This window comes from Dasypus novemcinctus, chromosome 16 (assembly GCF_030445035.2).
Source record: "Dasypus novemcinctus isolate mDasNov1 chromosome 16, mDasNov1.1.hap2, whole genome shotgun sequence".
NCBI lineage: Eukaryota > Metazoa > Chordata > Mammalia > Cingulata > Dasypodidae > Dasypus > Dasypus novemcinctus.
In genome coordinates, this window is record NC_080688.1 from 46,754,747 (window position 1) to 46,777,131 (window position 22,385).

Genomic DNA, 22,385 nt, shown 5'->3' on the forward strand with positions numbered 1-22,385 from the left:
CATCTAGATACTATAGGCAGGGCACACAACTCCCAGGAAATCAGCATCCCATCAGTGAGCCTTATCTTGGAATATGTGATTACCTATTTCCCCAATGTATCAGAGTTAAACTCATTTATAATTTTTCTACACATGGTTCTTCTGCCCCTGAATCTATAATTAGTACTATACCCTTTAAATATATGTCCCAGAGACTTAAATCTTCTGGCTTCATATGCCAGTTGAACCCTGAATCTCAGCAGAGTTGCTGCTGACACATACTCTCCAGTTCATCAGACTTGCCCAGGATGAGTAACAAAAGAATGATGATGGAGAATGCCCATCCCAAAAGAGCAGAGAATATCTACAATTACAAGCAAGACAGTTCTATTCATCTTCTCCATGGAATCTAAGCTCCTTCTCTATCAGAAACAGAGTGGGCATCACCTCCCAAAATCCTCAAGATGGAGGAATGAACAAACATAAGGGGGGAATGTAACTATGGACTAAAGTAGACGTAGTATTATTCTAGTAATGGAAGAACTTGTAACATTGATATAAAAACAATGGTCACCAGAGGTTCTGAGGTAGAGAGAGGGAAGAATATGTTTAACATAGGGGCATTTTTGGAATATTGGAATTGTCCTGCATAACATTGCAATGATGGGTACAGCTCATTATATATATTTGTCAAAACATATACAGTTGTGCAGTACAAAGTGTAAACCATAATGTAAACTTTTTTTTCACTTTATTTTTTAAAAGATACTTTGATTACATAAATGGTAGAGAATATATAAAGGATTCCCATATGCCCTGCTCCCCATTCCTCCTACACTTTCCCACATTAGCAACATCTTTCATCAGTGTGGTATATTCATTACAATTGATAAACACATTTTGGAGCAGTGCCACTAAGAATGGATTATAGGGAAGTGGACTTGGCCCAGTGGTTAGGGCGTCTGTCTACCACATGGGCGGTCCATGGTTCAAACCCCGGGCCTCCTTCACCCATATGGAGCTGGCCCATGCGCAGTGCTGATGTGCGCTAGGAGTGCCATGCCACGCAGGAGTGTCCCCTGCATAGAGGAGCCCCATGTGCAAGGAGTGCACCCTGTAAGGAGAGCTAGTCAGCATGAAAGAAAGTTTAGCCTGCCCAGGAATGGCACCGCACACATGGAGAGCTGACACAACAAGATGACGCAACAAAAAGAAACACAGATTCCTGTGCCGCTGACAACAACAGAAGTGGACAAAGAAGAAGACACAGCAAATAGACACAGAGAACAGAAAACTGGGGCCGGGGGGAAGAGGAGAGAAATAAATAAATCTTAAAAAAAAAAAAAGAATGGATTATAGTTTACGTTGTAGTTTACACTCTCTCCCATTCAACTTTGTAGGATATGGCCAGATATATAATGGCATTTTTCTTTGTGGTAGTCATTCAGGATGATTCCCAAGTCCCAAAAATGCCCCCATTACACCTGTTTTTCCTTCTCCCTAACCCCAGAATATCTATGGGTCACTGCCAACACAACAATGGTATTCTATTCTTTCATTGCTAGAATCACAATAAGTCTATAGTACAATACTAGTAAATTTATATTAGTCCTTAGTTCATTTCTCAGTCCTGAGGACTCTGGGATGGTGATGCCCACTCCACTATTAATTGAGGGGGGCTTCAATCCCATACAGCTGATGGATGGGACTCTCTTGCTTGCAGTTCTAGGCACTCTCATTTCCTTAGTATGTTGTTTGTCCATCATCTTCTCCCTGTTAGTTATCCTGGATGAGTCCATTGAACTGGAGAGTAGGTGTTGCAAGTCCTTTGAGATTCAGGGCTCAGTTGGCACATGGACAACCTAAAGATTTAAGTCACTTGGATGTTTACTTACCAACTCTAGTATTATTTATAGGTTCAAATAGAGGGACCGAAGAGTCATGCATAGGGAAACCACCACTGAGTCTAACTCTGTCACACTGGGAAGCATAAATGCCAGATAAAGTTCCACTAGCAAGGGGCCAAATTCCTAAGCTATCTGCCCTGACTATAGTGTCTGGATGTCTCCATATCCCAGAGTACCTTTGCTATTTGGGGTAGTATCTACTTTGGTTGTCAATGAGATCCTGTTGAGATGTGCATAAGTGTTACCTATGGGATAGCCTCCCAAATCACTTTGAAGTCTCTTAACCATACAAACTCATTTGTCTTTAGCTTTCCCCCATTTTGGTCAAGGTCTTTTTTTTTCTCCCAGATGCTTTTCTTGTTGATACTTGATAGCAAACCCTCAGTGCCAGGGAGGTTCATCCCCGGAAGTTATGTCCCACCCTGGGGAGAAGTTATTGTTTTTATATGCTGAGTTCAGCTTAGAGAGAGGCCATATTTGAGCAATAAGGAGGCTCTCAGTAGGTACCCATTAGACACCCATAATGTAAACTTTAGATCATGGTTAGTAGTCTTGTTTCAATATGTGTTCATCAATTGTAACAAATGTACCACACTAATGAAAGATGTTGTTAATGGGAGCAACTGTGTGTGTGTGGGGGGGTGTTGTATATGGGAATCCCCTATATTTTTGATGTAACATTTAAGTATTCTAAAATTTCTTTAAAAATAAAGGAAGAAAAGTCTCTAAACACAGATAAGTAATACTCCACAATTAGAGATATTAATTGCTGCACACTGGAAACTAACTTTAAATACATTTTGAAATCCTATCTTCTTAGACTAACTAAGGACTATTAGAATACCACACTGCTTTTTAATCTTTCCCCCTCTATAGTTAGGAAATAAACAACTTTTCACTTTGTCATTTGGATTTAACAAAAGATATTTTATTCCTATCAAGTAAAAAATATACATTAAGAAATGGGAATTTTAAAATAGTTTGATTTATTTTCACAAAAGTTGTATATTATTAATGAACTTTGCACGTTTGTTTTCACAATGCTTTTTAAACACTTAAAATAGTCTCTTCACATATATTTGAAAGTGGTTATTATTTTATTGTTGACAATAAAAATTTGAGTTCATTTAAGAGCATTTTAAAATTTATTCTGCAGTACTGTCCTTTCAAAAAGTTTTTTAAAATTACATTCACTTAAGTTTTATTGACTCTGCAAAAAAAAAAATATCCAAGGGTCCCTCCCTTCTTAGTAATGCTTTCTCCCACTAGACTTCTTTTTCCTTCTCCCTCCATAAGTAGAAAGACAATTACAGTATCTGGCCAAATAAAATGTCCCTTCATATTTATTAGAAAAGAAGATAACAGAGACTAAAGATATGTACCACCATATGTGTGTGTGTGTGTGTGTGTGTGTGTGTATAAACAAAATGAATTTATTAACAAATTACTTATATTTTATTAAAGTGAATTTCTAAACAGTCTGGTAGAGTTTCATGAATTTCATCTATCAAACAATCTTTAATTTGGGTCTGAATAGAGAATGAATTTAACTTGTCTAAATAAGGAAGTCATCATTCCTCTGTAAGACAAATTTTTTATGATATTTCAGAAACATTTTAAATAGCTGAAACTGATGAAAACAAATTCATTTCCCATACATTCCAATAATCCTAATGCTTTTAGAATGTGAAGACATTGTTGATGGAGAAATACACCTTTGGCATTTAATTGTATTTTATGTTCAGATATAAGTTTTCCTTTTCATACTTAAGGAATTGCAAGAGAAATATGAAGGCATAAACACATTAAATTAAGGTTCTGGCTAATGATACTTTTTAATTCCTCAGAAAGCATTCTGCACCTACATTCAAGAAAATAGCTTATCAACATGTTATATTTCCAAATGTTTAATAATATATATTCAAATATCAAGCCTGGTGTCATTGTCAGAGTAACTTATATACTTCCTTCAGACAGAAGAAATTACATTACCTAAATAAGTTATTTTACAATGACTATACAAATTATACCTTATGATCATATTAATCATAATATCTGACTTGTTGAAACTACTTTTTCCCTTTTGTTCCAATATTCAACTTCATTCAAGAACATATTTACTTAGAAACTGCAACTGACAATGAGACCCCTCAATTATTTTTAGAAACCGACCAGTCATTTTATTCAATAGCTAAAAGATATAAGAAAACAATTTTTGTTTAGATAAGAAATTTCTGTGATGTATACTGCTATTGTTTAGGTATACATAAAGTTTGCCACAAAAGGTTATTAAAACATGATTTAAAAATACAGATTATTTCTGATGAATAATAATTCTGATGAATACCCTATTAAAAGGTTATTCCTTGAAATAATGTATTTACTCATGTATTCATTCACTTATCCATCATTCAACTGATCTTTTGTAAATATTGCTTTAATAGATTTCATTTTTTTAAACATATAAACTACCTACCCACTGTTTTTGAAATTTCATTCCCTTAAAGTAATTACCAATATAGACTGAATATCAAGTTCCAGCATAGATGGTAACTCAATTTTTGACATATATAGAGAGTTAAGCACTGTGTATCAGGGTTGCAATTAGCCAGGGTTTCCTGGCTAATTGTACACAGGAAACCACAGAGATGCATGGGCCTTTGTCAATCTAGGGACTATATGTTTTTGCTAAGGAATTTCTATTTTTAAAAGTTAACAGGGCATCATGTTGGGCAAAAAAGAACACCAAATTTGCAAGCTTAAGTCAACCTATGGGCATCAGCGCTGCCATTCTTTCATAGCAATCCTCTTTTCAATCCTTTTAAAATCTCTGCAGCTCAAGGTACTGTGTGCTTGTTCTAGCCCATGTCTTTCCGACAACCTTAGAAGCTGAAGGAACCTGATAACTCGTCTACATCAGAGATCCAAGAACTGAGCTCTGAAGGCTCCTGAAAGCAGATGGTGCTGGGGACACCTCTGCAGGGTGAAAAATGAAGTGAGAAATTAGCTCTTATTTACCCACCAGAGACTACACCAAAGAATACTTAAAAATCCTTCTTTTTATAGCCACTGGGTTAGAGAAGAAGCAATTATCTGGCACCGAAACAAAATCTCTAAAAGCATAATTCTCCCCCAAATTTTGAAGAAAAAATGTAATTAGCACATCTAAAATGAAAATTCATTTTTCATTAGCCTCCACAATAATCAGCTCTCCCATATTCTCTTCCATAGCAAACAAAGTAACTGAAGTTTTCAAATAGAAGGTACAAGAAAACACACAGCACAATCCTGAAAGGGGCAATATATATATGCATATAAAAGAAAATTAGCAAATGATACCTTTATTTCTACAGAACAGGGAAGTCCTATCAGACAAGGAAAATTTAGGGGAACCTCGCATATTATGAAAACCTTATCCATACAGGACTCCAATAAAGTTTACCTCCAATAACAAAAACATTAGCAGATGCAGCCATCATTTTACATTCAGCAAACTCCTGCATATCCATTTATAGCTGTTACTCTTACTAGAAAGCACGTTTATTTCTTTACACATGACTTTGCTAACGTCCTAAATTTGGGGTCCAGGTGATCTAGAAACTCAAGCCCTTCTTCTTCCTGCCGATCACTGCAGCAGCCTACTGAGTCTGCAATAGACCCTTTTCCTTCATAGTTATATGAACGAACGTAGTCTTCAGAATGTTTTTGCTCCTCATCTTGTCCACAGAGATACACCTTCTGTAGCGGAAAAGAGCACATTTTATTATTTTTTTAAAAAACACCTTAACATATAAGCATAAAAATAATGTCTTTGATTTACCTTTCACTGTTTAATTTTTAATCAGAGTGTGTCCTCTAATGGATTCCTACATATAAAAAATGCACATGATTGGTCTGCATTATATTCATTATGAAAATATAGCAAATAAATATATGCTCCTAGTGAACACATTTATGAACATGAAAGCTACACATTTATCACACAACTAACTTAAATGCCCCATCTGAGCATAAGATTTGCTTAGCTGAAATTTTTATCTCTGAAACATCTTCATATATGTGGGGAAAACAATAGAGGCTATGATTCCTATCTTTAAACACTATTTTTTATAGCAGTAATAATTTCATATGTTGAACCAGCTAGTGTCAACCTGTACTTATCAATCTAAACATAAAACAAAATAAGGACCTGCAAACCCAAAATAAAATCCTAACCTTTTTTTGTGGCCCATTTTTACAGCCAGAACTTCATAGCCACATAGAGGCCTGAAGCACAATAAAAATATTTTTACTTTATGATGCATTTGTCACTCTATCACAAATATTTCATTCCAGGTGGTTTTCCTGATAATCCTCCCGAAATAGAACTATATTGCCACTCCTGGATAAAGTTTTCTGAACCTGATTTTAAAAACTGAACTTTTAAGAGTTGATTTTTCTCTTTGGGTTTGGGCCTGACATTCTTATCCATGATAATTTAACATGAAAAAATGACTATGAGTTCCAGGTGTGTAAAGAGTAAAACTTCCAAGTATTTCTGAGTTAGAAGCCTTATTTAACTATTCAATTGCTTAAATAATATAACATGAACTTGCAACTTAGGAAAGAATTGCAACTTACTTCACCAAGCCGAGGTTGGGTGAAAGAGTGCCAGTCGGTATACACGCATCTGCCGGGGTCCACCACACCTCCTTTGCCGGAGTCCAAAGTGCAGCCTCCTTTGACCATTTCAAAACTTTGTTGTGTTTTGATTCCCTGGCCACCAAGAGTGCCAGCAGACATGCTTGTATCACAAATGTTACAAGTCTGTGTGGGGAGTTTAATATTTGCTTCTTAAAAATAAAGTTATTAAAAGGAGCAAATGAAATTGAAACTAACAAATTGCTTTCATCTTTTTCCCACCAGAGTCGAATCACTTCATTGCTGTGTCTCTCAGTTCCCTATACATAAGGTCAGGCTAAGAATAGTACCCATATAATAGGACTAGACATTTAAATGAATTAACACCTAAAAAGGCACTCAGAACTCTGCCTGGCATACTAAATGCTGAATAAATACTATTATTATGACTACGATTGTTATGTTATAATCAGACTGTCATCATTGGATCACCACACAATTTGTGGGAGAGTGAAATTTCACTTACTGTCACTTCTTCTCCAGGTCCTTCAGTATTTGACACAATTAAATTTTGTTGGGCCACATCTTCTGGAAAACATTTCTTTACTGTTTTCTTGACAGTGACACAGAAACATGTAAACAGAACACCTAAGAAAAGATGAAATGATATAGGTAAAACAATATTTTTTGATTTTGGTATGCATTAAACCATTTGAATTATAGGATTGTCTAAAGTTTCCTCACAGCACTTTAATAAAATCATTTCCAAGGTAAGATTGTGGAGAAGTATGGGAAAAATATAATCAATGTAACATATGGACTATATTTAACAGCAATACTGTAATATTCTTGCATGAATTCCAAAGACAGACTGTGTTAAAAATAGAGGGGTATGGAAAAAAATATATCAAATGTACGCCATAGTTAGTGGTAAGAATCTGTAACAAATATTCCACAACAATATAGTATGTTGGTGGAGGGGTGTTGTATGGGAGTTTCACATATATACATGATTGTTTTGAAGTTCACAACTTCTCTAACAAAAACATATTTTTTAAAAATCCTTTCCATTAATTGAGATGACTTTGGGTTATAAAATTTAAGGCAGAATGTTAACCAGTGTAATAATATAAGAATAGCTCTTCCTTAGTGAGATAATGTCATTAACCTACACAAAAAACAAATTGATATGAAGTAAGAAGGATGAATTAAGCATAGTATATTAATAGCTTCTTTTCCCAAATGCAGAATTAACTTACATTTCTCTCTTCCACACTGAAATAGTAACCTCATTTGACTGATGACTCTCAGTCATCAACTCTCAGACAGACCTCTCCCTCCTATTTTATTTCTCATACCCTTATTCTTTACCCCTCAGTAGATATACAAGTTAATATTATTGGTATCTAAAAGTATATAGAACTCAAAAGGTCTTAGAACTGCAAAACAAAGAACAATAAGCATGAATACAAAGAAGAAAGACAATTGCATAAAATCAGTGTCTGGTTTTGAAAATGTGCATTAACTATTACAGGGCTAAGATAAACATCCAGTTTAACCTGAAATGCAAATCAGTGAATTAGGACACAGTAAAGGCTATGAGAAAAAGTCTGTAAACACACGTGGGGACTGTGTAGTCAAACAGATTCTGAAAGAAAAAAAATTGTAGACAATGTTTTCTATTATTTTTGCATCTCTAAGCAACAGTCTGCAGAGTGCAAAGTCTTAGTGCTCTTTGCATGCATTAGTTTTTCCTCAGTAACTATTTCCCACTCATTGGAGCCTTCATAAGATATAGGCTAAATCACTTGTTTTCATTTATTAACATAGAACATCAACATTAAAGAAAATTTTGGAATTACCTTGTATTCACAAATTCTTTTTGTGCATATCCTCCCTAAACTTGGCCGGTTGAAGGACTGTAATATTTTATATGGGAGGGAATCTTAACAATATCTTGTCCAAGTTCTTCATTTTACATGTGGAAAAATGAGGCTCAGTTGAGGAAATTATTTACCCAATGTCTCACAGCCAAGTATTGGAAGAACTATGACTATAAATTCTGCATCTTAATTCAAATTTTAAGCTGTTAGTGATATTTTCTTCTCCTGTGACTCAGAACCACAAATCTTGTCATAGAGACAAGATTTTTAAAAGCATGCATTTACCATAGAAAAGGCTACACGTTTTTGATGTAAAGAACTATCCAATTCTTTGTAATATTAGATAAAACCTCAGCAAACACATTATAGATATTTATACTTACATAACAACAATGCAGAACCCAACACCATGGCAAGAATAGCCCATTTTCCAAGTATTACATTTGCCATCTTAACATCTCTCTCATCTTTACAGTCAGATGGAGTTGTACAATCACACACTCTCACTGATAATGTGTGTTTTGCAGCCAAACCATGTCGGTCTTTTACTTGGATAGGCACAGAATAGTACTTATAATCAAGAGGTTGCCGTTCACGAAGAATGGCAGTTTTACCTAGGGGAAAATAAGGAAGAATTAAAATATATATTGATTTGACCTTTCAATAGCAATATTTTTCCTACTTGTTGTGCTTGGAAAAAACTGTTAGGTAAGAAAATTCTAGTAGTTCATTTCTCTTTCTTAAAAATGGTTTGGTTTCTTAAAACCAGGAAAAATGCCTGATATTGCTTTATACTCAAATTAGAATAATATACACTTAAAATTTTATTCATATGTTATCTCAACATGAATTCATGTTTTCTTAAAAGATATTGGAGGGAAGTGGATGTAGCTCGAGTGGTTAAGCACCTGCTTCCCCTATACAAGGTCCTGGGTTTGATCCCCAGTACCTCCTAAAAACAAACAAACAAACAGATGGGAAAAAAAACCCAACACTCATTGGGGAGCAGATGTAGCTTGGTGGCTGAACACCTGCTTCCCATGTACAAGATCCTGGGTTCAATCCCTGGTACCGCCAAAAAAAAAAAAAAAAAGATATTGAAACAAGCACCTGAGCTTAAAAGAAATAAATTCTTTGCTTTAAAACAGCAAGTATTATCATTTGTTTATTTTGAAATTAATAAGAATTAATAAAATAATTTCCCAAGTTGAATATTTATTTATTAAGATGAACTAAAGTAAAAGTCAAAACCATCAGACATCTTACGTTCCTACCATTACAAAATTTACCATAATTACATACCATCTACTGATTCTAGACTCCAAGATTTCTTGGCAGAATTATCCAAAAAGAACTGAAAAGGTGGACCGTTGTCAGGACCATCTGAATCTACAGGTGTCAGGACAGCAGAATCTTTTCCATGACGACAGATTGTCACATGGTTGTCAATTTGTGGTGCATGATCATTATAATCTTCCAAAAGAACTGCTAATGTTCCAGTACAAGATCTGCCACCTAAAAATAGCAAATAAGTTATTTCTTGGCTTAAAATTTTTATTTTCAACATTCTCTATAATCTATAAGTGGTGTCCGCTTTCTACCAGCTGTGTGAACTTGGGTTGGCACATAATACTTCTTGGATCTCAGACTCCAAAGCTATAAGAACAAAATGTTGACATCTTACCTTTCTTTGAAAGCAGATGTCTGGGTCAGATGATCTCTTGAGGTATGAGATTTCAAGTAATGTTACTACAGAACAATGAGTTTAAACTAAAATTGATTTTTTGCATTGCCTTTCTTTAAGGGCAAGTAGTTATCCTTAGAATACAATATTTGGTCCTCAAAAACCTTCTCAGCTTCCTCTCCTGACCCTTTTCTTCATATCCTCTTTGCTCAAATTGTAAAGCTTCCCATTAGACCTTCTAGGTGCTCTCCTTACTCTCTGCTTTGGTACCTACAGTTGCCACTGCCAGGAATACTTGCCTACTCTACTTTGCCTGGCAAAACTCTATTATATCCTTCAAGAATTCGCTCAAAGGGTCATCTCATGAAACTTACTGTGACATCCACAGACGATGAAAATCATTTTCTCCTTTAACTTCCCAGAACGCTTTTCTCAGAGCTTGGCTCACACACTAAACCCTGAACATGTTAATAACAAGGTCTGTTTTATTCATCATGAAAGCTCGGTAATCTGTGCAGAATTTCTTAGCTAACTTTTAACTTAATACACATTGGTGTAATACAATTATTATTTTAATACTTTGCAAGAATCTAATTGAATAAACCAGAAAAATAAGTTTGCATTCCCATTCTAATTCAATTAATTTGTTCTCAAGAATAAGAATGGTTTCTTAATCCTCTCTAAATCATCACTATTGTTGCCCTGATGCCACACACATATGTCTCAATACATAAATATTTTTGCTAAACACAATGTCCACTGTTTGTATTTAAGAGAGGATGAAGTTCAGAATGCATATTTAAACTCTATTTGTGGTAATGAACTACAATAATGTTAGGATTTGAAAATTTAAATAAATAGAAAAATAATTGATAAAAGTTCTCATTGTTTTGTCCTGAACATTGGTCTAAAGTTTGGAACATGAACGTTGAATTTAACATAAAGACTAATAAATCATATGCAAATATAACCCATTTTTTCTTTTTAGTTTGAAATAATATTTAAGAATATCATTAATATATTTCAGAGAAACTTTCTTGTGTTGAATAACCACAAATTAATTTATTCAACGTGACTTTAAGTCAATTATTTAAATAAGTACTAAATGTATCTATTTTTAAAATATTCTATCTGAGCCAGTTTTTAAATATCTGGAAAGAGAAGAGAGATTTAGCTCTTATAAGAAGAAATCTGCAACAGCATGTAAGACTCCCGAAAATGTGTAAGAAATTCTATTACAACTAACAATTACAAAATCAGCAAACAAACAAAAAGTGAGTAATATGAAAAAGAAGCTTTTGTGGGTGGTATTGAGAAATGTAGGTACAGGCACTAAACCTAAGTCGACATTTGTATTCTGATTGGGCTTTAGAAAAATTTAATAGAGAGTAGTTTCTCTTTATATAAAAATAGCAAAGAAAGCATGCTTTTAAAAATCTGACAAAGAAATATGCATCCACTAGAAGGAAAATCAGCACTCATTTATTCCTATATTCAATCAGCATTTATCTCATAACTATTATTTTGTTTCACAGTTTCTGTTTTAAGCATATTGTTAAAAATGGAATGAATGGAGCCTGAAATTGTTAAAATGGATGGTGGTCAATGCGAGAGCTAAAAATCTCAAAGGCTTCTAAAATTAAGTTTTTAACTTTATCCCTAGGAAATAGAGTTAAACCAAGTAATTACTGAGAATGCTTGAAGACTGTGAAAAGGTAACTGCTTTGGCATGTTTATCTTCCTCTAAACCTTGCTTTAAATTAAACACAAAAGCAAATGTCAAGGATCAGCAAATAAGGGCTATCACAATCCAAGAGCTGGAAAGTACATCTTAGATCTCACAACATGTCCACAATAGGGACTCCAAGAAAATAATGGTTTCCCTTTTCCACTTAAATGCTTTCAGAAATCAGAAACTCACTGCATGATCAATCAGCCCACTCCACAGGCAGAGTTCTTTGGTTAATTGTTGGAACGTTCTTAGAGTCTTTTTTTATCAAGCCACAATAAGCCTCCTCATAATTTCCAACCATTCGTTCACATTCTTTTTGGTTATCTTTTCCATGATAACCCTTAAATGTTTGCTATTTTAAGAAAAATCTTTTTACAGAAATCAAATACAGCAAAGCATTTTCTAGACTTTTTAACTCAGTTTTCTATATGAAAACCAATTATTCATAGTGCCAGTGATGCCCCTGGAATTGCAAAGCTCTTCTGAGTGAAACCACTGCCTGGACTTGGAGAGTCACGGAACTCCCAGACAACAGAGGGATGAAAGAGACCAGTACCTGCACTTAGCAACAACATGCCAAATCTCTGCCCCAGATGCATGTTGAAGGGACTATCCGCCAAAGAAAAAGGATCTTCACACAAAGGAGGGCACAATCAATGTAGTGAGGGAAACATACCGGAAAAGCAATGAAAGCATCCTTTTAAAGAGAAGATACATCACATGTGAATATTCACGTATTATGCCCAGTGCAGGCATACTTAAAAGGTACTAGGGAAGAAATGAACAAAAACTAGTGGGAACAATCATGGATGTTGTCACTGCAGTAAATTTTAAAGAGCTGAAGGACTTGAATTTCAAACAGGATGGGCATCGCCATTCTAGGTGGAGGGAATACAAAATGGTGTTTTCTAGAATGACAGCAAGGAAATCAGCCTGACTGACAAAGAGGATCGACACAAGAAATGCAGTGATATAAGTGAGATAAATAATCTAGAAGAGTAGCTAGATCATCATCCAGAAATATTTATGAGCATCAAAACTAAATGTTCAGGGAAATGGATGGGGCTCACCCAATTGGGTTCCTGTCTACCATAGAGCAGGTCCAGGGTTCAATGCCCAGGGCCTCCTGGTGAGGGCAAGCTGGCCCACATGGCAAGCTGGCCCACGCAGATTGTTGGCCACATGGGAATGCCGCCTCATGCAGGAGTGCTGCCCTGCATAAGAATACCACCCCATGCAGGAAAGATGCCCTACACAGGAGTGAGCCGATGTGGAGAGCTGGCACAGCAAGATGATACAACAAGAAATGCAAAGGAGAGAAATAAGATTTAGCAGAACAGGATGTTGAGGTGGTACACGAGAGTAATCACTTATCTACCACTCTGGAAGTTCCCAGGATTGATTCCCGGAGCTGCCTAATGAGAATACAAGCAGACACAGAAGAACACACAGCGAATGGACACAGAGAACAGACAATGGGGGGATCGGAGCTGGGGGGCGGAGGGGGGGTGGGTGGGATAGAAATAAAATGAAATAAATCTAAAAAAATACAAAAGTAAATTTTTAAGCAGAACTAAAAATAATTACTATGTATTTGGCTTATGGAATAATATATTAATGGATTCATTTTCAAAGAAAAAAAATCCTTCATGTCACCATATAGTCTTCCATTACATATCTTAACATCCTTATCTTTACATTTTCTTGAGCACATCCCGCTTACCCATGACCCTGGGATATATACTCACACAGTTCAGCATTGGTTCTTATTTCCTTGTACTATGCTTATTCTACTTACAGACTCTTAGCACCAAGAGACAGAATGAATTTCTTAAATTTTTTATCTCCATATATTCCTTCTCTCCAAATAGTATTTCATTGTCCTTTTATTAAGGCTCTGCATTTCTGTGAAATCACAACCCTTTATCCTTTAATCTGGAATTTCCAGTTCTGACACATTATTTTCTGATGAAAGAAACTTTCCATATCTTCAGAATCTCTTATGAGAACCTAACAATCCTTTAATTGATTTTATGTGAGGATTTGTCTTTGTCTTATGGATTGTTGTTCCTATGGCAACTTCCCTAGTATTTGGAACTTAACAGTCAACATTTGTGGAATAAATGAAGAAATATTAATCCTTGTTTGACATCATAATGGTGCTCTTGAACTACTTAGATTTTACTTTTACTTATAAAAAAAAGTAGCAAATCACCCAGGATTATAGAGTAGTGGCAAAATTAAATACATTTCTCTACTATTTTCCCATCTTTTTTCAGTAGTTTTTCTACCTACATTGAAAGAGCCTACATTAATAGTATGTGTGCAAGGTATCAAGAAGCATGGAAGATAAGATATATGTGATTGAGTGACAATATTCACGTTTAGGTTTTCTTCAGATGTTTCAGATTTTGAAACCTAAGGGTTTTCAGCTGATGGAAGAATTCTTTAAAATGTTGGATCATCCAAGTGATTAGGAGCTACAGAACAGTAATTCTATTCCAAGGGAAACAGGAAGGGAACAAACCGAGTATAGATGTAAGAAAATAAAAACAGAATGGGGACAAATGTGTATGAATTCATTTGCCCTTCCCATATGAATTCAAGCAGCTGGCACCTTCATTATTTTAAATCTTTGTCTTGTCAGACAAACATCTTTTTAAGGCTACTGAAAAAATGGAATGATATGTGAGGACAACATTTTTCTTTACTTTATTATCAAAATATCCAGGTGGGAAATGAGCAAATATGAAACATATACTACTTACTTTTGCTTTTTGTTAATTCAAATGAAATTTGACATGTATTTATGCTTATGCTTAGAAATTCAATGTTTCTATAGAAAAAGACTACAGTATTTTTGAATGACCTAGTTTATTTCGAGCATCCAACACTTGCAAATAAAAAAGGATAGACTCTTTCATAAAATTCCAAGTTCATTCATTTCTATAATTTATGGCAGTTTGCCCCAAATGGGAGTGTGTGTAATTGGTGTGAGGAAATGAAATAGTATAACATCTAGTTATATATTTTTTATCATCCTCTTTTGATTTTTATTTTGTTTATTTTTATGTTTATGCAATATAATATCTTAGTGTTACATGTTTATAAATAAACATGCAAGCAAATTATCAAGGTACATATTCAAAGGTGGTTTATTGATAGGGGTGTAGGCTCAGAAGAGTTTTGGTTTTTTTTTTCAGAAGCATTTTGAGATCACTTCTTTATGACATTTGAAGGACATTTGTAGAACAAGAGAAGTTCTAGAATCAACCTTGTAGAGAGATTGCAAACCTCAGCAAAATACTCATTTAAGAGTCATAATTTTATCATTTCTTTAGGAGCTGAATAAATCTTTTGTTCCTGATTAAGGAAGCTCAGAACAAGCCAGCTGTTTTAGGTGGGTTGATCTCTTTCAGCAAGTTCAAATCATAACAAGCTAAACCCGTACTTCTGAAAATTGAAATCCTAGAGTATGGCACCTTATTCCACAGCAGAGGTCCTTGAAACTTTGACTTTGACCATTTCACCCCTCACCGCACCCCAGGTACAGTATTTACCAAACCACTAGAACCTAAATTGGGTGTTTCTGAATTAATTGGGCAATCATACTTCAAACATTGTTTGCATTATATTTTGATCTGAAAGTAGACTTCATTCCACGATTTCCTTAAAAACTTATCTTATACTTTTATTTCCAGAAAATGGCACTTACTTGCGTCCCTTGCAACCACTGAAATATTATAATGGTTGTTTTTCACAAATTTTGATTCTCTATCCAGAACTTTCATAGTTCTCAAGTTGCCAGTTTGTTCATCAATTTTAAACCAGTTATCTTCATCTTCTGTCTTCACATACCTAATTTTTAGAAATCAAATATAAACAGTCATTCCAAGGAGGGGGCATATCTTAAAATTTGCTATTAAAAAAAATACAGAGAATTTTCTAAATTTAAAAGCAATTAATTCACGTTGCAATAACAACTAAGGACCTTTTACAAAAGTACATTACCTTAAGCCTCCACTACGGCCTGAATTTGGGTCCAGTGCTTTGTATCCAAGGAGTTCTGTGCCAGCTGCAAGGCCATCTTTACTCTGAATAACTTTTACTGATGGGTGGCATTCAGGGCCCTCATCAATGTCTTTAACTTTAACAGTGACAGTTGAAGAGCGCATAGAAGGACTTTGTGAGTTTGCTGCTTTAGAGAACTGTGCTTCGTTAAGTACACCAATTTGTAAAACCATTTGGGGTTGGGCTTCATAGTTCAGTGGCTATTCAAGAAAAATACTTTTGTCATCAACATATAACACTATAAATAGAAAACTCATGATCATGACTGCAAGATTTAGCACAAAAGAGAAAAATGTTTTTATGTATAAAATGTTACTGGAAGTCAGCGCTAATATACAGTTAATGACTAATACTTAGTCAATTTTTCTTCTCATTCTTTGTTGAAAAGATCCCACCTTCATTTTTCATTGCAAGTTTAAATATTAAGAGAAATACAGAATAAATGTTTGAAAAATATTCAAATAAACTACTTATTCTTCATGATTTTTGAAATAACAATGACAACAAAATTTGAAATAACATTTGAAATAACAATGACAACAAAAGCAGCAGAAGTTACCTCCAAGCCAAATAGATAAAAATAATTAGAATTGACTACTAAGATATGAGCTCTGGCCATAATAGAGTAGATACTGAGTATAATGAGTCAACACATATAATAATATTATTTAGCAGCATCTATGAAAACTTTTTCAAAACATATTAGATTTTGGACTTATTTGTTTCTAATCAAAATCCTCAGCCCCACACTGATTATTTAGAATGGAAACAACAGGTAAATGGTTAGACACTAAAATCTATCAGAATTAAAAAGAGACAGGGAAGCTAGAGAAAGAAACTTAGAAGGGAAAAAAAGGCATTATAATAATTAAAAAGATATCTTCTAAAAATCTTAGCAGAAACATAATTTTTGTACATAGCTTCGAAGAAAATATATCATCTCTAAGAAATTAATGAGGGCAGAAGCTATGCAAGAGCTTCTATGCAGGCCTTGTGTAGAAGGATCAGAAAAGAAGTCCAGTTAATGTATCATTTTAGGGTCAACAATTGCAATTACTTTAAAAAACAATAACAACAACAAAATAAACCAAAGCGCTAGCTCTCTTGAATATAGGGGGGATTCCTGGGAATAGTTGTGAACATTTAATACAACTGTCTTTAACTCTGTTGTGAAGCGTTAAAAGTAATATATAATATGAGCATGAAAGGAGTTGAACAGTCAAGAGGTTTGAATTTGAAATAGTGATTCTTTGATTTCTCTCGGTCTTATTTTCTTTATCTATAAAATGATGGATTTGAACAAGTGGGCTAAGACCTCTTAGAAGGCTAATAGATTACTAACTCAAAATTTCTCTGCCTTGGTTTTCCTCATATATTAAATAATGAATTACGTGCCTACCATGCCTTTCCTCTAATGGAAAAGAAAAATTTATATAAACCAATGTAAATCATTTCAGCATCATGCTGAAATTCAGATATAGAGAGGAGTTATTTTTAATATGTCAATTTCCAAACACATAAGTTAGAATTCTTTAACAGATTGCTTGATTATTTTACTGTTTACCTTAACAACATACAAAACTCCTTCATTTGTGTTTGGATCTGTGGTAATTTTGAAGTTTCCATTTTCATTTCCCTGTAGGATCGTGTACACAGCTTTTGAGTGAGGAGTGTCAGGCAAATCCTGGTCCTGTACCATCATTCGTAAAATCTCCATATCAATTCTGTTTTCTTCTACCTCTGTAAAATACTGAAATAATTGTCTCTTATTATTACTAAGGTATAACTTTAACAGTGTGAGTTTCTGTTCTAAAATTAGCCATTAAAGAAGAGGAAAATAAAAGCATGTGGAAATGAGTACACATATATTGGAAAAGAATTTACAAGTTTAATGGATGGCTTATTTCTTTCCCCCCTACTGTTTTGTTTTATTACTCAAATCTTACTCTTCAAAGACTAACTCATGTCTCAATTTCTCAACTTTTCTGAAAAGACTTTCCTGAAACTTCAAGGCCTCCTATTTGTATCTAACCTGAACCGCTATAATCTTTACCTTTTTAGACATAGCAAGCACTTAATAAATGTATTTATTAAGCCCTCAATATTTTTAGACAATTACAACATATATTGGATTCTTCTTATTCTTGGATAACTTACCACATACAATCATTTTTAAATTGACTTTCATTTTTATTTCCATTAATTTACACTGATAAATAACTTAAGAGAAAAGTTGTCCCTTTTTTGAGAATTGATAGTTTCCCCTCCAGAAATATGGCTACAGAAGCATAAGAAAGGTGTTTAAAGACTAATAAAAGAAGTGAATCAGAATCGCTAGAGATGTGAGATGAATTCATAAAAGCATGATTGTAACCATAAGAGATCTAGAGTCTAATTCTAGCATTTCATCTCGTTTGGGTAATACATATGTGATTTGGGAGAAGTTCCTTCACTGAACATCTACCTTTTCATATGAATTATGGGGAAAAAAAATACAACCTCACAAGTTATCTCTACAGATTAATGGAAAAAAATGTTAATGTGCCTATCACTGTATCTGGAATTTCAACAATTCTTATTTTCTTCCTGCTTTGACTTCCTAGATTAATGAATAAATGGAAGGTTACTCACCAGGGGTTCAAGCAAAAATAATATTTTCTGGGAAGTATCCTCATTTTTGTATTGTGTTCTGCCTAACGAAATGTCTGCTGATACATGGGGCAGAAGAACCCTGAGTGTTGTTAGCAGCCTGCCTATACTACTGACTGCCTGTACTACTGACTGCCTGTACTACTGACTGCCTGTACTACTGATCGCCTGTACTACTGACCGCCTGTACTACTGACCACCTGTACTATTGCCTGCCTGTACTACTGACTACCTGAACTACTGACTGCCTGTACTACTGACCGCCTGTATTACTGACAACCTGTACTATTGCCTGCCTGTACTACTGACTACCTGAACTACTGACTGCCTGTACTATTGACTTCCCACCAGGGGAGATGCAGAAAGCACACAAAGCTAGTACCTTTCTAATCTTAAGAAGTTGAAATATAGAGGAGAGTACCTCTCCCTCATCACCCGTCAAAAAGAATTCAAGTCCAAATAATCAGATACTAGAGGTTGACATCCGAAAAAAAACACTGATTACATGAACTACATCAAGTGTTAAGAAGCTTTTAGGTAGCCTAGAGAGTAGTTATTCTCTAGCATTCACGAATAGCTGGCATTTCAATTATTTTACAGAAATCATATTTTACTCCCAATGTTATTTGTAATTGGTTGTTATAGAAACAAAGTTTGTGATCTCACAGTTACCAACTTCTAGGTTTGTTTTTTGAAAAAAGTAAATGAATCTAAATAAATGAATACAAAGATATACTCACGGAATTTTCTGTGAAATATGGTGCATTGTCATTTTCATCTATAAGTGAAATGGTAATTGTTCCTGTATTATATAAACCAAAATGTTGGCCCCCCATATCTCGTACTTCCATTATCAACGTGTAAGTATCACATGCCTGAAAAAAAGGATAAAAGGTACATTGATGAACATTTCTGTCTCTTATAACTTGCAATTCTCATAGCCACTATGTAGCTTCTGGTTATTTTCAAGCATCCTTTTTATTATATTTTTCTCAAAACAAAACAAAGCACTATAAATATAAATAAGTAACAAGAGATTGACCAACCAGTACAATCCGAAGCTGTGTCCAATACAGCATGTCAAAATTTAGAGCTATTTTAGCATCAACACATCATATCAGGACAATGATCTCAAGTGAGATCTCGTCTAATATGTTGTACCTTCCCAGCATCTCTGTAGGTACAAAGGAAGGCTCCAGAAGCCTTGGTTATAGCCCATACAGAAGCATGCTTGAAGAGGAGGTCACAGAGAGATTATCACTCCACTTGGGAGTAATTATCAGTTCAAATATATTTTAGTGACTGGGAAATTAGTCAATCAATTACTTCTCTATCCAATAAAGGTGTAGTTGTGGTGATGACACCCGTATCTGGATGTATGGAGAAATGCCTTGGATGAGCTGGGATTTGTTGTAAGATTTTATACTTCAGACGAGTATGCAGAGTGTCAGGTTCATCAAGGTCTATGGCAGTCACTTGTCCCACTGAAGTTCCTGTTTAGATAAGTCCAATGTCAAAATTTTGAAATAGTAATGTAAGTGAATTGCAGACTGAAATAAAATCAAGGCATTGTTGTAGCTAATTCTCCCCAAAGACCAGAGTACAATATTTTTAGGTATTGAGTTTGTAAATGTTTTCTAAAATTTATCTAAGCCCTTCCAACAGTTTACTTGTGAACTTTGATTCGTTACCTAACTGATTTATTTTTTTACATTTAGGAGAAGCGTTTTTGTTGTTGTTGTTTGCCCACAGGAAGAGTGGTTCTCAAATTTCTTACCCCTCCTCCCCGCCCAAGTTCATGGACCATTTTTTAGAAAGGACTCTCTCTGTATACCTTGCCTCTTTTACAGCCCAACTTAATAATTTTAACTAGAGGGATAGCAGAGCTTTGCATATGACAACAAAGATTTCATGATTTCACTTTATTAATAAATGTGCTAATGTATTAATATGTACAAGTAACGGACTGGTTTTGCAATATCACAAACATTATTCGGTACCACTCTCGGTATCATTGGACAATCTTCATGGCCTAGATATCAGAGAATTGGAAATGCTGTTTTAGCAGACCACTTATTATGGGAGAGCAATATTATAGATTCACATGTGCAAGGCAACAGAACAGAGAAGGCCACAAGGACTAAAACATTTCTTGCCAATTTTTAAAATGAACGGGACAGTCTTGTTATGCCCTTTGGCATGGCTTGGCTGCAATCTTAACTGCACATATTATCAAAATACTTTAAAATTTCTTTCGAAGATATGTTAAGTAAAGCAATGTATATGTTGTTATAAGTCAGATAAACTTGTCTATGTTATGATATAATTCTGAGTACTTGAAAATATGTGGAAAGTTCTTTAACAAGATTCAAATGATATACTGCTTCGTAAGTACCTATGTGATACATGTTTACATGGTAAAAATAAGGAGACTATAAACAGCATTTGTATGTCAAACATTCCAGATCGTGTGGATTAATCTAACTAGTTAGTAACTTTATGTATTATTTAGCTGCCTTCTATATGTGCCTAGTAAAATAAGTATAAAATGTTTGCCTTTGAAATTGTATGATCTCACAAGACTATAAAGTTTTCTATAGGGTATCCTTGAAATTCAGAATTTTAAAATGTTTTACACGATTGTGTTAAAAACATTAATAGGAAATTAAATTGAAAACACTGCTTATCACCTTAGACTAAAATGCAAACTAATATCCAACAGTCATTTAATAAAGAGTACTCAGAAAAGCAACACTGATACTGTAATACTTCAATGAAAACTGGTACTGTACATATATAGGCTCAAAAAATGCAATCCGTTTGTATTGAAAATGTCTGTTAGATAAAAATATTGTTTAGCACCATTAAAATGGACTCTCTTATATCTTTTGTTACATAACTCTCCTTGGCAGTACTTTCCTAACTTGGAAAAGATTAATTTTTTCTATATCTAGCCATTCATATATCCTAGGTTAATGGTAACTAAAAACACAAATGAATGAATGAGTGAACAAATGATTGAATGAAAAATGTCTTTTCTCTGGAAGACAAAATGGTTCTCGGCCCATTCATAGCTCCCATTATCATATCATCTACAAATTCCTGGCTAGTCCCTTTGATACTGAACAACTAATTCCCATAATGGAACAACTTCCTACAATGAGCAATCCTCCCACCACTACAAAGTTCCTGTGCATACACAAGTAAATCAAACACCGCCTTTTATAACAACCCATCATACTGAGATCTGTGTCAAATAAATGTTGCTGGAATTATAACGTCATGTTATAGAGAAAAAAAGTATGGAATTTTGTCTTATAAACTTGCCTCACTTTAAGAAAATTTTCTCAGAGTAATTTAAACCTTAATAGCAATATCACATAACCTCAATTTCTAATGAGAGAAATTGTGAATTTAATTAGAACTATGAAAGCAGCAATGATAAATTAAAAACTTAAAAATTATAACAACTCTTAAGATCAAATAAACATCACACCACTCTAAAATGTGGACATACCGGTTTTGCAATTTTCTAACAAAGTAAAGGTCGTCAACTTGTTTTCAAAATATGGAGCATTGTCATTATCATCTTCAATTTTGAATACTAAGGGGAGTGGATACTCTGGAGCATAACCATCTGAGGTGGTTGCATAACCATACAGCTGAAAGATAGAAAAATTCATTAACTTGTTTTTAACTGACAAATTATATACAAAATTAAGCCTAGCAGTTGGGGAAAAGAGTAACAGTTTTAAAAACCATCCATAAAAGTATATGTAAATAAGAAAACATGCAGTTGACAGATAACACACAGATACGGTAGATGCCTGCCATATGCTTTCAGTTGCCTTTCAGTGATA

The 22,385-nt window shown here is 34.4% G+C and overlaps 1 protein-coding gene across 2 annotated transcripts in view; it reads right to left on the minus strand.

Moving 5' to 3' along the window:
* Positions 1–2,849: 2,849 nt before the first annotated feature.
* The window catches only part of DSC1 (desmocollin 1), a 32,874-nt gene continuing 13,338 nt past the window's right edge, over positions 2,850–22,385 (minus strand). Inside the window, exons 6-17 of one of the 2 annotated variants that reach the window (XM_071208509.1) lie at positions 22,043–22,187; positions 19,852–20,018; positions 19,266–19,400; positions 17,441–17,626; positions 15,817–16,076; positions 15,521–15,663; positions 9,692–9,904; positions 8,773–9,003; positions 7,033–7,154; positions 6,507–6,692; positions 5,707–5,752; positions 2,850–5,624 (exon numbers count right to left, since the gene is read on the minus strand). In XM_071208509.1, the coding sequence (XP_071064610.1) occupies positions 5,717–5,752; positions 6,507–6,692; positions 7,033–7,154; positions 8,773–9,003; positions 9,692–9,904; positions 15,521–15,663; positions 15,817–16,076; positions 17,441–17,626; positions 19,266–19,400; positions 19,852–20,018; positions 22,043–22,187 (1,824 nt within the window). In that variant the 3' untranslated portion in view covers positions 2,850–5,624; positions 5,707–5,716. The remainder of the gene's footprint in view (positions 5,625–5,706; positions 5,753–6,506; positions 6,693–7,032; positions 7,155–8,772; positions 9,004–9,691; positions 9,905–15,520; positions 15,664–15,816; positions 16,077–17,440; positions 17,627–19,265; positions 19,401–19,851; positions 20,019–22,042; positions 22,188–22,385) is intronic. The other variant, XM_058277576.2, reaches the window with a different exon arrangement.